We start from the raw sequence: 14,646 nt of genomic DNA, 5'->3' as shown, positions 1-14,646 counted from the left end.
ATTGGTAGTAAATTTAGGCGCTAAGAATCTGAAAAATTGGAATTGAATAGATTTTGTTAAGCTTCAAGAAGAGTGTATTAGTGAAAATTTATGAATGATTAAATGTGCCAACTCATATTCTTTGTTAAAAATTTAGTGATATTTTAATAAAAAGTTTGGGATTTTTGATATATTTTAAATTTTGGCTAATAAAATATAATAGTTGATTCGTTTGTAGATTGTTAAATCCATTGATTATATACATATAGAGCGTAGACAGACAGACAAACAAAATTTAATTAAAAAATTTTTATTTGTTTAAAAAAACATAAAATTAATAATAATAGCAAAATGGATACTCAAATATTAGGATAAGTTAACTTATGCAAGGAAAAATTAACTTAGGAAGGATCTCCTTTAGAGACAATTATAGAATTGAGGAAAATGACTTCAAAGGAAGTCAGTCCTCCTCTTTAAGAGATAATATAGTCAAATGTTTGCACTTAGCTAATAGCTATAATGGACAACACCACAAGCAATGAAATTATCTTGGAATCACTTTGGATTCTCACTAATGTGTGTTCAGGCAGTAGCAGTTAGACATAATATGTTATAAATATTGGCGGTATCGCTACTTTCTTAAAGTACGTCTAACATGAAAGCGAAGATATTATGGCTCAAGCTCTTTGGGGTTTAGGTAATGAACAAAATAGATTTAATCAAGATAGATATTTATAAATTATTTTTTTTTTGTATGAATTTATTATTAATTTTTGGTATTAATTATTTATTATTTTAGGAAATATTGCTGGAGATAGTAGCAGCAGCAGAGATTAAGTGCTCAAATAAGATGCTGTGACAATTGTTCTCAAATAATTAGAAAGAAAAGACATTAAAATAGTCAACTAAAGAACTATTGTTTGGGTTATTTCTAATTTTTGTAGAGGAAAGCCTTAGCCAAAATACGAAATAGTGCGTCCTTGTGTATTTTATTTGGGTAAAGCTTTAGAGAAATACAAAAATGATCCAGAGATTGTTGCTGATTCTCTATGGGGAATAAATTATCTCAGTGAAACAGAGCTAGCAATTGATGATTTAATAAATTATGGAATTTTATAAAATATATGTTAACACTTCTTGAATTTTAATTCAACCTCAACACTAACACCTGCAGTCAGAATTATAGGTAATGTGGCAACTTCTAGAGATAATTATGTTGATATTCTCCTTTAATAGAATATTCTCCAACCGTTGATACAGCTATTTGTTCATGATAAAAAAGCATACAGAAAAGAATCTCTTTGGACTGTTTCAAATATTATGGCTGGAACTTCTACCTAGGTTTAAAAGGTTTTAGAGCAACCAAATTTCTATCAGAATTTAATAAATAATGTGGGTTAATAGCTAGATATTAGAAAAGAAATGCTTTATGTCATGTCAAATGGTTTAGGTCACTCTGCAGCCTGTTCTTTTTTCTTAAAAAATGGCATCTTATAAGTGTTCTTTGAACAATTTGAAGAAGGAGATTCTAAAATGAAAATGGTTATTTTAGAAGGGCTTCAGCTACTCTTGAAATATGTTAATAAGAATAAGAAAGTTTACCCCGTTTTAAACGGAAAGCTCCAATATCTTAAGAGTATTGCTACAGAAACTATTTATTCAAATATGGCTGATAAGTTAAAAGCTGTTTATAAACTCTTGAGAAATTATGAAAAAATAAATCCTCCTGTAGATGCAATAAATAGCTAACTTGAGAACTTGAAAATAGACGAATAACAATAAAGATAAACTGAAAGCTCTTACGAAACTATTGACAATGAAGAAGATGACGAAGAAGACATGGATGAAGAGTTTGAAGATTGCGAAGATATTGACGAAGAAGAAGAGCAATAAAATGATGAAATATAAAATAATTTGAATAAGCAAAAAGCACAAGGAGCAAATGCAAAAGGTAATTAAGAGTATGAAAGCATTTAAAGTAATGATAAAGACTTTTTGGGAGCAGCTGCAGGTCCAGCAGCTCCTCCAAATTTAGATTAGCTCGAATATTAATATACAGACGAATAATAATAGTATATGTAGGCATAGGCTGGTGCTGCACCAGGTCCATGAAATAAGAATTAATTAATTTTTTTGTATATTCTTCTATAAGCAAACTAATAATGAAACATAAATCAAATTATTTATCAATCAATCAATCGATCTATCTATTTATTTATTAATTAATGCATTTACCAAATTAATTTTAAAATATTTAAATAAAATTCTAAATCTAAAATTTATTTATTAAAAATCATTCTTTTTGTAATAAAATTCCTTATATATTTAAAAAAAAAGATATATTAAAACAATAAATAGTGGATAATTAATTGTTCATTTTTTTATATCTCTATTCTAATTAATTTTGAATCTATTCTTATTAAAATTGAATTATAATTAATTAATAAATTAAACTTATCTAAAAAGTAAATAATTTATTTATTGATAAATATTTATCTTAATTGAATAAAATCATCTATAATTACGATTTAATTTGTTTAAACTATCATTTCAATTCAAAATAAAAGTATCGTTTTGCTTGATGTTTTTAATAAAATTTTAAATTACCTATTGATTTAAAAAATATTAATTATTTTTAGAAGTAAGAATTATTTGAGCAAAGTTAAAAAGATTAATCAAAAATTTATTAATCAAAATAACATAAAATTAATATCTAAAAATATGAATGACCTAACCTAAACTTATCATTTTCATATTTTGATATTTTTATTATTTTATAAAAATTTATGAATTAAATTAAATAATTGATGCACATTTTTAATTCTAATAATTAATTTAATTTTGAATTTAGAATTAAGTTTAAAGTAATTTTCAATTAAGAAAGTAAAATCAAAATATTAAATAATTGCTAAAATAATATAAATTTCGATTGTTTGTTTTAGATGGAAATATATAAATTAGTGTTTATATTGACCAACTAATAATCTTGAAATATCAAGAGTTATATAAATAATTATTTTTATACTATTGGTTATATGTAGAATAATTTATGTGTTATTATTGCTAATTTTAAGATAAAAGTATATTATTTGAACCATTACTATTTACTTAATTTTCATTTTGTTCATCATCTTCATTTGATTATTCTTATATTATGCTGTTGTCTTATAGGTTTTTATAATGGGTTATAGTAGAGGTTGTGTGATTTATACTGAGGGAAGTTGTTATCTCATTTATATAGGGTTGCTGTTATTGTATTTAAAAGTATTGCTGAGGCTGCAAGTGTGACAACTCACTTATAGTTTCATATTAATTTTCATCATTTTAGTTATTGTTTTCAGAAATCTACTTTGAGGCTTCTTTTTGGAATTCTAGAGATTATTTTAAGAGTTTTTATTGTTCTTCTTGATTCTTTTCTATTTCGTTTGTAATCATTTAAACCTCTTCAGCTTGTTTAAGCATTTCTTCAATTGTAATTGATTGCATATATAAGGCGTACAGATAGTTATCTGGAATATCATCCATCCTTGGCTATGTATCATAAAATTAAATATTTTCTTATTATATTTTTTAGCTCATTTAGTCATTTTCAAAGTCAGAAGCACCATTGCCGCTCTTTCTGCCTATCATTAAAGAGTCAATTGTTTATTTTTATTTTTAATTTTATTCTTTGAGTTCATAGTTTTCTCTCATTATTTTGCTAAGTCTTGTATGCATATATTCAGACATTGATTAAACACCCATATTTTCAAGAACGTGCAAATCATTTAATAAATTACTTTCACTTCTTTTTTTCAGATCCTTGATATTTTAAATAAAAGCAGAATCCTAAGAAATCCTTGAAAATTATTCTTCAAAAAAAGGAGACGTATTTGCATCAATGCTTTTGGCAAAATTTTTACCAAGCAAATCAAACTTTCCTCTTCTCTTAGCAGTAAGATCAGGCGATTGATTGAAATCAACAGAAGTAACCCCATAATATTTAACTATGTTTTCCCTATTATTATCTAATTTTTACCTAATAAGCCTATAATCATCTAGATCATTGATTTCCAATAATAAATCATTCAGGTAAAATGCTATGTTCAAGTATTACTCTGCTTTTTCACTCAATTCTTGTATCTTTTATTCCTTTTCTTTAATTAATTCGTTAAGTTGCTTTTCCTTTTCTTCATTTCTGAGTTTCTTTTTTATAATTTTATATGAAATTACATTAACTAATATTCGAATTACTTACTCATTTATGAAACAATTTAAGTGAAAAAAAAAATAATTTATAAAATACAAATCAAAAATTTAATTATTTTATATGAAATTCTAATAAGTTGTTTTACTTGCGTTTAAGTGGTGTTCACTTTCTAATACTAATTCGCTAGAACTTATTCTTATTTAGAGCTTGTTTATTTTGAAAGAACTATATTAGAAAGCTCTTTTATTGCATAATTAGGTGCGTTAATATCAACTTTTGTAGTATTTATTTTATTTTGAGGTTAGATTTCTACAAGTTATTTTTCTAAATTTTAAATTGTATTTTAATGCTATTCTAGCTACATCAAGAGATTAATCTATTTGCTTTCATGTTCTTTTTTGTTTTACTCTATTATATCATCTAAAATATCTTTTTATTTATTTAGTTCTTTTATCGAGTCATCTTTTTATGCTAAAACCTTAATAACTGGTAACTAATCTAGCTTTTCATCACTAAGTTTCTAATATAATTAATTGACCTTAAAGTTTAATATTTCAGTAAGAGATTTACTATCCGATTTATGCTAGTTTACTGATTTAATGAGCAAATCATTCTTCTTATTTAATGCTTCATTTTCCTCTGTCAATTACTTTATTGCCTTATGCATTTCGATGATTTTCTTCAAGTTAATTTTCAAACTTTCAGGACTTTCTCTGCTTTCTACTAAGTTTTTAAGATGAAACTCATATTCATCACTTTTAATTTTGAGTTAATCGATTGCTTTCTTATTCAATATTTCAGAATATTTTAGTTTTTCAATGCTTCTTACTTTTTATAAAATTTACTGTTAATGTTCCTCGAACAGTTAAGATCCTTCATACATTATGTCAGCTTAATTCAAGTTGGAATCTTACATGCCATTTGGAAAGTGATTTTAAATTTCAGCAATATTGTTTAATCCAATTGTTTTTAATGCGATTTCATTTTCAATTAATGTATTTTCTAGTGCACTTGTCTATTGATTTAGTCGTTAGATTAAATTTTAAATATTTTCTTGTATTTGTTTATTAAATTTGGTTGTACTTTCTTAATCTTGCAGCTGACTCAAAAGCTACTAGGTATTAATAAAGAGTAATTTGCTCTCTAAAAAAAATAAATTGTTTTGACCTATGACATTTTTTATTTCTCGCAAGTCATTGTTATTCTTTATTCTGATTATATCAAGCTAATAATTTTGAAATTCTATCACATCTTTTTAACTTTTTATTTCACTCATCATCTTTTCTTCCTTTTTTTACAACTCAAAAAACTTTTGAGGCTTGTTTCCATTTACTTAATCATACAACTCAGACTATTCAGATGGTAAAAATTATATTTCTTCCAACTTGTGCACTTTGAATTTTTTAAATTTTGCTAAATTTTTAGCTTTAGTGTTGTATTTAGAAAGTTAGCAGTTTTTAGAAACATCCCCAAAGTAGATTCCAGCAGCTTTCAGCTTTAACGCCTTCAAATTGAGGAGCTTTTTATTATTTTCAATTATTTTCAAAATCTTTTCAGTAACTTATGTCTCCTTGTATTGCATATTATTTTACATTACTAGATCATAGCTTGGCTGTGTTTGTTCTTAATATTTACTGATGAAATTTTCATTTTGTGTTTGATTTTAAGTTTGTAAAACAGATTAATTAGATTTCAATGGACTTCCATGTTTTTGTTGAATCTCTTCAATTATTTATTTCTTCAGTTCTCTTTATTTAGTAGCTGCTTGTTAACGAAAGTGTCTCAAAGAATTTTGCTTATTTTTACCTGTATAAAGAAGGTTAACCTAACTTAGAACCTGACTTTATTCCATTTTAATTTAGTAATTACTTCTAACTACTATTCAAAACTCACTAACTAACTAACTAAATAATTAAGTAAGTAGATTTAATTAAAACTAAAGTAAATTATGTAAGATAACTAAAATCTTTATCTGATTAAAATAATTGCAACATGAATCCAATAAAATATAAATTAGTAAAATTCAAAAAATAATATGAATAATTGTTGTTTATGATTAATAAATAAGATATAAAATAAATTATTATTAAATAATCTATTTTAAATAATCAAAACAAGCTAAAACTAAAAAATTCTATATTGACTTAATTATTTATTTTCTAGTGAACATTCATTCATTTTTTGGCCTTTCATTTTTAAAATTAAATAATATCTGTTATATTCATTTAAGTTTTCAAAATGATCAAAACTAGCACAAAGCCATATTTATTAATTTAAAATTGTATCTAATAAATTTAAATAAAATAGAAATAAAGCTTATTTTTTTATCTTTTTTAAAAAGAAATTTTGAATTTAATAAATAGTAAGTGAGCATTATTACTTAAATTATTATTACCAAACTATTTTAGCAAACATTATTAATAATTTTACTCAGCTTAAATAAAAAAATATTTAAATGGTTTAATTAAGTTAGTTAGATTACATTTTAATATTAAAACAAGAAGACGTTTAATTATCAATTTATTTATAAATTCTTTTTTGGGGAGCTTTTTAATTCCAATCTATAAAAACCTTATATTTATTATATATATGCTCAATCTTTATCAAATAGAAGCACAAATAAAATTCGAGAAAACAACTAAACCTTTTGTATTGCTTCTTCTTTAATTTTTCCTTTTTCTTCTTTGTCAAATAGCCTCAGCCTTTTTAAAAATTTTTATCAATTAATTATAATTATCTCCTCTTACTAAAAATCAAAAGCAAAAAGCAAAAATGAAATTTGAGGTTTTGCCTATTTTAAGAGCAAATTATTGTCTCTTTGTTTCTGCATTTATCAATGAGTATTGCATATTTATTAACTCATGTCTTATAAATTAAAGAATGCTCCAATTATATTTAATTATTTGTATTTATGGTATAATTAAATTTATGCATGTATGATTATAAAGTTTTAGCTGAATAAGCACATAAATATAAAAATGAATGATACCTTAATTAAATATATTCTTTTACGTTTGTTTGACCTAAACTAAGAAAAGTAATAGTGAATCAAAAAAATGCTATATGGATCTATATCGTATGATAAGTGCTAGTAAATTTAATTTATTAATTTATGAGTTCAACTATTCTTTATTAAATATAATTTTAGATCATAACCTCAGTAAATTAATCAAAATTAATAAGCATCAAAATTTTTAGGATAAATTTAGCATATCTACACATAATCGCATATTGTTTAAACAAATTAAAACATTTATATGATCTTTCTTTAATGAACTATTTTGCATTTCCTTTTGGTATTTATTAAGAATATTGCGTTCATAGCGTAGTATATTTAATAAATTAAGGTAATTCTTCGAAATAAAGAAATAAATTAGACACTTTTTTAATGAAAGTTAAACTAATTAAATTTAACTTTATCCTATTATTTGATGAATTTGGGGGGATATTTTGAATGAAGATATTTTCATCTGAATTAAAGAATTCATACATAAAATTGGTTTTAGATTACATTTTAAGAAAATATTTTTAAAGTTAATGAAGACTTTTAAGTTAATTTGTTCTCTCGACAGTAAAATATAAATTAAATATTTTTAAATTTACTCCGCTGATTAAGCAAATAATTTGAAAAATATTATTTAATGATAACCTGTGTAATGTTAATAACTCTAAAAGAGTAAAGCATATTGTTTTCAAGCTACAAAGCTAATATTTAAAAATGATTGATATTAAGCAAAGTGACTGTTTTTATAAATTCTTAAAATTATTATCATTAATAAAGAGAATGAGGAGAGAAGAATAAAGATTTTCTATTGAAAATATCAAAAGAAAAAAGGATTGTTCATTTACTTTTTGATTGGCTATGAATGACATATTACATACAACTTTAGAAAAAATAATTAAATAGGTCTTTAAAAAAATTATATTTTAGTAATGTAATTAATTTTAGTGATTTGAATTATTTTGAGCATAAATCTGCTTATTTGATCAAAATTGTATACGCGCTGTATTGGTTAGTTCTAAATTATGGTATGAAAGCGCTGAATTTATTAATTAATTATTTTTAGGTAATAAATAATCAATTACAATTAATTAATTGGTCCTAAAACATTAGATTACATTACTAAGTATTGATTGATTTAATATTATTAGGTAAAAGTTACTTTAAAATATTATGGATTAATTACAAATTATCATCATAGAACAATTAAAACATTTAAGCTTTTCTCACTTATTTTTATAATTAAAATATTATTGAATTAATTTGAATAATTTGAAAGAAAAAGAAATTATGAATTAAAGTACTAAAATATCGCTCTTAGAGCATCTAAAACACTTTTACATTAACACCATTTACCAGATTGTTAAATAAGCCAGAAGGAATGCTAGTTTTTCTTTGTTTTGCTATTTTATCTATTAACTAATGCTTATCCAGCTACAAGTAGATGATACTACTTATTCCAGTTTAACTTAGGATGATAAATCGCTTTCTGAAGTTTTAAAATGGCTTTTATTCCTAAAATCTAGAGTAAATACTCCAAATATCTAGATTTATTTCAAGTGGTCAATCTATATTTCATTCTCATTAAACTGCTTTATATTCATTTTTATTTTTCTTTGTTTCATTTTCAGTAAGAAAATAAAAAATGGATCTTTTTCAATGCTTTCTCATCTGTTTCAATATTATGAGTATTTGGTGATGATTCCATCTATATACATCTCTACAGTCTACTATAAATACTATTTGACCTTCATTAACATTTTATTGACTATTTTTATAGGTATCAAATCATTCATCATTAATTATAATTCTTGATTAGTAAGTTATTTTTACATAAAAATAGGATCATTGATTATTTCTGTAGATTATGACTACTCTTTTTAAAATGATGATATACTGTAAAAGAGTGATTCCCCTTTAAATTTATTATCTTTTTACTTAGATACCATTATTTGTATAGCGAGTTGCTTTTTTGGAATCTACCCTCTATCACTGATATCATTTATAATAAATGCTATTAAATTATTTATTATTTTAAGAACTCATGTATACGCAAACAAAGACATCTGCAGATGGTCAATTATCTCTATTTTTTTCAGGATCAGTTTAACTTTTTGCTTGATTTTCTACAGATGGAATGAGAATAAAATGAATTTTTTCTACCTACTTTTAATTATTATGCTCACTTTTAGCTATAAACTTGGAAATGTATTTTTTATGGATTGGTATACCTTTTTAAACTTAGATAGCACTGAGGGATAGACTTAATTAATTAGCACGAATTTCTTTTAATACGCTTTAGGAAATAGTAATAAAAAACTTGATATATTTTGTAGACAGCTGGTAGAAAGCATGAGAGAAAAAATAAACATTACCTAGCAATTTAAGAATTCTGAGATGGTATTTGCTCAATAAGCTTCTTTTTTAAGCTATTCTGACTTTAATAAAAACATGGTAAATTTAAATAAGTTAATTAATTAATTTTCACTTTCAATTTTACCAAAATCCCCACAATTAAATCTTATCCGATAAGCCTTACATATTTTTTTTAAAAAAAAATTAGTATATCAAATAGATGATTACTTCAAAAATTTTGGGTGGTTAAGACACTTAATTAGATGAATAACAAAATTAAGATGATTCAATTTTTCTTGAAGCAGCTAACATAATTGCTGGGATGTACTAAGAGGCAATAAGAAGCAAAAATGCTAAAGACTGTCTTGACGAAATAGATTTTTCATATTTAACTTTTATTGCAACCATTAATAAAAACCCTTATGCTTCATATCTTAAAATCACTAACGCGAAAACAAATCCTAAACTAATATTAGGTATCAAAGATTAACAAAAGCTTCTAAATATAATGAAGAACGATGTAAGCTAATAAATTAAATTTTAGAACAGTTTAGAAAAAAACAAACACTAATTTAAGTTATATGATTTACTGCAATTAGAAGAAGAAATAGCAAGTATTTAATTCCTCTATTGTGAATGCTTGATTCTATACAAAACAATAATTTAAATAATGATGATGAAGTTTATTGAAATTAATTAATTGCGAGAAATGCTTTTATACTATATGGATAAACGAAACACATTAGAATCAAAAATATAGTAACAATTAAAATGCAATCATAATAGCGAAACACTTAAAAATATTTGTATAAATTTTGATTTCTATTTGCTTCATAAGAATAATTTGCTAGATTTTTATTAAAGATAAAATAGAAGTTATACTTAGCAGTTATAATATAAGGAGTATTACTATAAGTCAAGCTGCCTTGTGTATGTTTCATTATTAGACTAGTCATTCGGAATTGTTAAAAATGTAAATAGTTCTTTTTTCAAAAAACTTGGTTTCTTAAATAAATAATAAATTTAAGGCAAGTCTTTTTTTCAACTCTTCCCTTAAAATAACTAATCAGAACAATAATTATCATTGAGTTTTAAAAACAAACTGCTCTCGCCAATTATTAATAACAATATTTAAAGTGTTCCGTTATTTTTAGCTAAACATTAAACAGGATATTGTGTGCCATTTTAATTAAAAATTCAAAGCTAAATTCTTGATTAAGATTTTGGTCTATCAATATGGGCAAATCCTATTAAAGAAGATTCTATTTATTTAGCACTTGATAGTGAAAATCCAAATATTATTTAAATGGCAAATAAGTTCTTTTATAAAAAATTTTTAAAAGAAAACCACAAAATTTCTAAAATTAATTCAATCAAAACAGAGACTTTAATACCTATTATTCACCATCTAATCAAATAGGCCTAAAACTCAAAAGAACAAAAATTCTAAACAGTTTTCGTTAAACCAAATTAAATCTAATAATAAAAATATCATTTGAGTGACCCCAATTTCTTAAATAATCTAAAATACGCGGAAATATTTAGCGCAACAGTATCATTTTGTTTCTAAACCAAAAATAATTAATTTCAAACATGCACATACTTGATCATTGAGAAAATAATGCAATAAAAGTATTTAAATGAAAAAATAGGTTTGTTATCAATATATTAATAATAGATTTAAGAACTGTGTAATATAAATCTGCAGTTAAACACAGATTTCGAAGAAGATTATCGTAATAGCATAAAATCTATTATTTAAATCTAACAAGACGATGACTTTTCTAATTAAAATGTAAGCCAAATTTAAATTCAGAATCATTTAAGTCTATACAATGAGAAAAAATCTTCTACTAATATCTAACTTAGTACGCCAACAAACTTAGAATCACAATTATAATTAAATAATAAAGAACTCAGTCTAAACAATGAAAATATAAAGTTAAAATAGAATAGTAGTAGTAGTAATCAGATTCTTTTATTAAGTAACTCTCAAAGATACGACCAAGACTTATTACGCTTGAGTACTTCTAGAAGCAAAACTTAATTAATAATTTAGTAGGAATCATTTGATACATTCCAACAAAGCTATAATAAACAAGTAACCTTATAAGATTAACAAGTATTTTAATCAAGTATTATCAAGGAATAACTAGTAAAATTAAATCTATAAAAAGTTAATTCAAGTAAAAATATTATCTCTAATAATTTTAATTAACAATCTTCTAAATTGGTAATTGATTGCTTTACACCACGTTCAAGTAATCGTAAGCTAATTTAAACTACCATTTCTTCATAACAGGTTATAGAAAATGGAATATAAACAAATGATCAAAAATATCAAAACAAAAAGTGGCTGGAGGAGTAAGAAGAAAATAAGCAACTATAAAACATAGACATTTAGCAATTATCTTCTTCATCAAAGAGTTCTAAAAGCAAGTAAATTTATTAATAAATAAATAAATAATTTTAATTTTTAAAGATTGATTTTTAGAAAATAAAAATAATTTTATTTAATTTTTATCAATCATTTTCGAAATAATTTTTTACAGAAAAAGAGATAAGATAAAATAATTATCTAATTTAGACTTTATCTTCTTTTTGTAAAAATAATCGAATAAGAATGATATGTAATTCATTTTCAATTTTAGCTATGTAAAAAAATATTTGAGAATAATTTATTTACGATAAAATATACTTTACATAGTATATTTCTTTTAATAAGCAACTCCCAAACAAAATATTTGTAATAGAGGCATTTTATTCATGAATAACTGTCCTATTCAGTAATATTATATGATTGCTGTAATTGATATAGATCGAATTTAATTAACTTTTAAATACAATTTCTGAAATATTTTTTTTGCATACCTAAATGGTATTATTAATTTTTCAGTTTTGATACAATTTATATTAGCTTTTTATTGAATAAAAATAAATTGAATATTTTTAATTAATTAATTTATTTATTTAGGGAAATATTTGAGAATATGCACAAAAAAAAACAGATGTGGTACCTTACAGTAATTAATATTTTGGGAATAGCTTCTATTTTAGTAACTATTGCTTTGACTTTGCAAGGATTTTTTATTTTTCTTACAAGCTTAATCTCTCAAAGAGAAAATTTCAAATATATTAACTGGATCTATACTACTAACATTGAAATAAGCTATTCAATTTCTGAGCGCAATGTATTTCTCTTGAACAGATATAATTTAATGTCCACGCCTCCTTCTTAGAATTAGACTTTTGTAAATTATATACTAAATTCACTCCAACCAAGAATTAAACTTAGTAAAGAATAGGTTTAATTACTTTATAACAATACTGATAGTAAAATATAAGTCTTCAATATCATTTAAAATAAGTATATTGATCAATACATATATTCAAGCCCTAATGTTTCGCAATAAGTAAATCTATCCATTTTATACTCAATTCTCATATAGCTTTCAAATTTATACTACTTCGCTTCTAACAATGACCCTACTGGAATGATGAAAAAATAAAACGAGATGAATTTCCAAGCGATAAACTAACAAGTTTAAATAATTTTTTCTGAAATGAATGATTCATATGAAAATTAACTCACTTAAATATAAAACTAAAGTCTCCTCCAGCTTTACATAATTACTTTAATAATGCTGACGTTTTTGATAAGCAAAATTCCTAGTTTTATCTACTCCAAAAAAAAGGAGTAATAAATTTTAAAGCTTTTTGCAACATTTGATAGAGAATAACTAAGAGAAATCCTCACACAAATCAAGAATTAATTTGAACTTTACACATTTGATTAAAAAGCTAATTTTTCTAAATTTGATTTTAAATTTTCTCACAATTAAATGTTATAAAAACACTCTGTCGAAGAAAAAAAATTAAATATCAGCTAAACATCTACATTGCAATACTCGATAAAGAAACTGTTAATAGGACTAACAGTAACATTTTGCTTAGTAATAATTTATCCTATTTTAAATTATGTCATTGTGAGGCAGTTTATCGACAATTCTAGAGTCATATATAACTTTAACAGTAAATTTAATTTAATTTAATTTATTATAATAATATATTTATTAAACAATTTAATAATTAAATAAAAAATAGATGCCGTTTGTGTTACTTATTTTATAGTCCAAAATTCTTTAAGAGCAAGACATAGTCTTGCTATGGCATACCTTGTACCTTTTGAATAAGCAAGACCTATCCCATATTATCAAGATATACTATAATAATTAACACCATAAATTAAAGATTTGCCTAATTTGATAAAAAATAACTTAGAAAAAGTTAGCTCTACAAATTTGTATAATAAATAAATATTTGAGGATTACTTAGTGAATGTGTTTACATAAAATGCTTGCGATACTATTTAAGAATATACTTAGTATCAAAATGGTAACTTTATATATAACGAATGTACTACTTCGGGTAAAGGTTCTCTAAAATCAGGTCTTCTTAATGGTTTAATGTTTTTCTTCAACGTATACATGGATTACACTACTTTTGCGTTTAGTCCAGATGTAGCTACATTTTAAAAGTTTTATAATAATTATCATAAAAATATTCCAGCTTACAAGTAGTTTTAATTAAAATTAGAAGTATCAAAATATTTAGAGTATTTATTAAACTTCTTTTAAGAATAAAATATTTTGCTTTACGATTACTACGAGTAAATTAGCATAATTTTAGTGACAGTTCAAATCTGCATTATCGGAATAATATTCACAACAAGTTGGTATTTTTACTTTAAAAGCATAAATAAACAAATCTTCTAAACAAAATAATTATTAAATATATTTCCATATAAATATTTAAAATAAAATACTTACGTAATGTCCTTTTTAAATCAAAAAAGTTGATATTTCGTATCTATTTACACGTAAGTATATGTGTATATCCATATAGTAAGTATTAATTTTAATAAAAATTTGCATAAAATATACTTTATAAAGTATTAAAGAAACGTCAAAATATTTTTTACTCTTTAAGCGATTATTAAACTAATAAAAAATTTTAGATTAAAATTAAAATTAATTAAAAATAGAAGATAATATTATTTATGAATGTGTTATATCTATCTATCTACTGAAACTTTCAAAAATATTTGAAATCAAGAAAATTT

At 23.4% G+C, this 14,646-nt stretch overlaps 3 protein-coding genes across 3 annotated transcripts; 2 read left to right on the top strand and 1 right to left on the bottom strand. All coding sequences in view use genetic code 6, as the record gives it.

The window, feature by feature from the left end:
* Window positions 1-330: 330 nt before the first annotated feature.
* Window positions 331-2,091, top strand: TTHERM_00592800 (importin subunit alpha; the record flags this gene model as incomplete). The annotated part of the gene is made up of 2 exons (XM_001011639.3): window positions 331-676; window positions 779-2,091. 2 exons carry the CDS (start codon window positions 331-333, stop codon window positions 2,089-2,091), a joined length of 1,659 nt encoding a protein of 552 aa, XP_001011639.1.
* An 882-nt stretch (window positions 2,092-2,973) lies between these two features.
* TTHERM_00592790 (hypothetical protein) lies at window positions 2,974-6,020 on the bottom strand (the record flags this gene model as incomplete). Its single annotated transcript, XM_001011638.2, has 2 exons — window positions 2,974-4,164; window positions 4,314-6,020. The coding sequence occupies 2 exons, from the start codon at window positions 6,018-6,020 to the stop codon at window positions 2,974-2,976; spliced, it is 2,898 nt and encodes a 965-aa protein (XP_001011638.2).
* Window positions 6,021-9,744: 3,724 nt separating this feature from the next.
* TTHERM_00592780 (transmembrane protein, putative) lies at window positions 9,745-14,587 on the top strand (the record flags this gene model as incomplete). Its single annotated transcript, XM_001011637.2, has 6 exons — window positions 9,745-10,138; window positions 10,679-11,076; window positions 11,203-11,963; window positions 12,499-13,556; window positions 13,629-14,193; window positions 14,569-14,587. 6 exons carry the CDS (start codon window positions 9,745-9,747, stop codon window positions 14,585-14,587), a joined length of 3,195 nt encoding a protein of 1,064 aa, XP_001011637.2.
* Between the last annotated feature and the right edge of the window lie 59 nt (window positions 14,588-14,646).

Source organism: Tetrahymena thermophila (genome assembly GCF_000189635.1).
Source record: "Tetrahymena thermophila SB210 genomic scaffold scf_8254731, whole genome shotgun sequence".
Taxonomy (NCBI): domain Eukaryota; phylum Ciliophora; class Oligohymenophorea; order Hymenostomatida; family Tetrahymenidae; genus Tetrahymena; species Tetrahymena thermophila.
The sequence above is the reverse complement of the archived record's forward strand: the minus strand, read 5'-3'. Positions and strand labels throughout refer to the sequence as shown.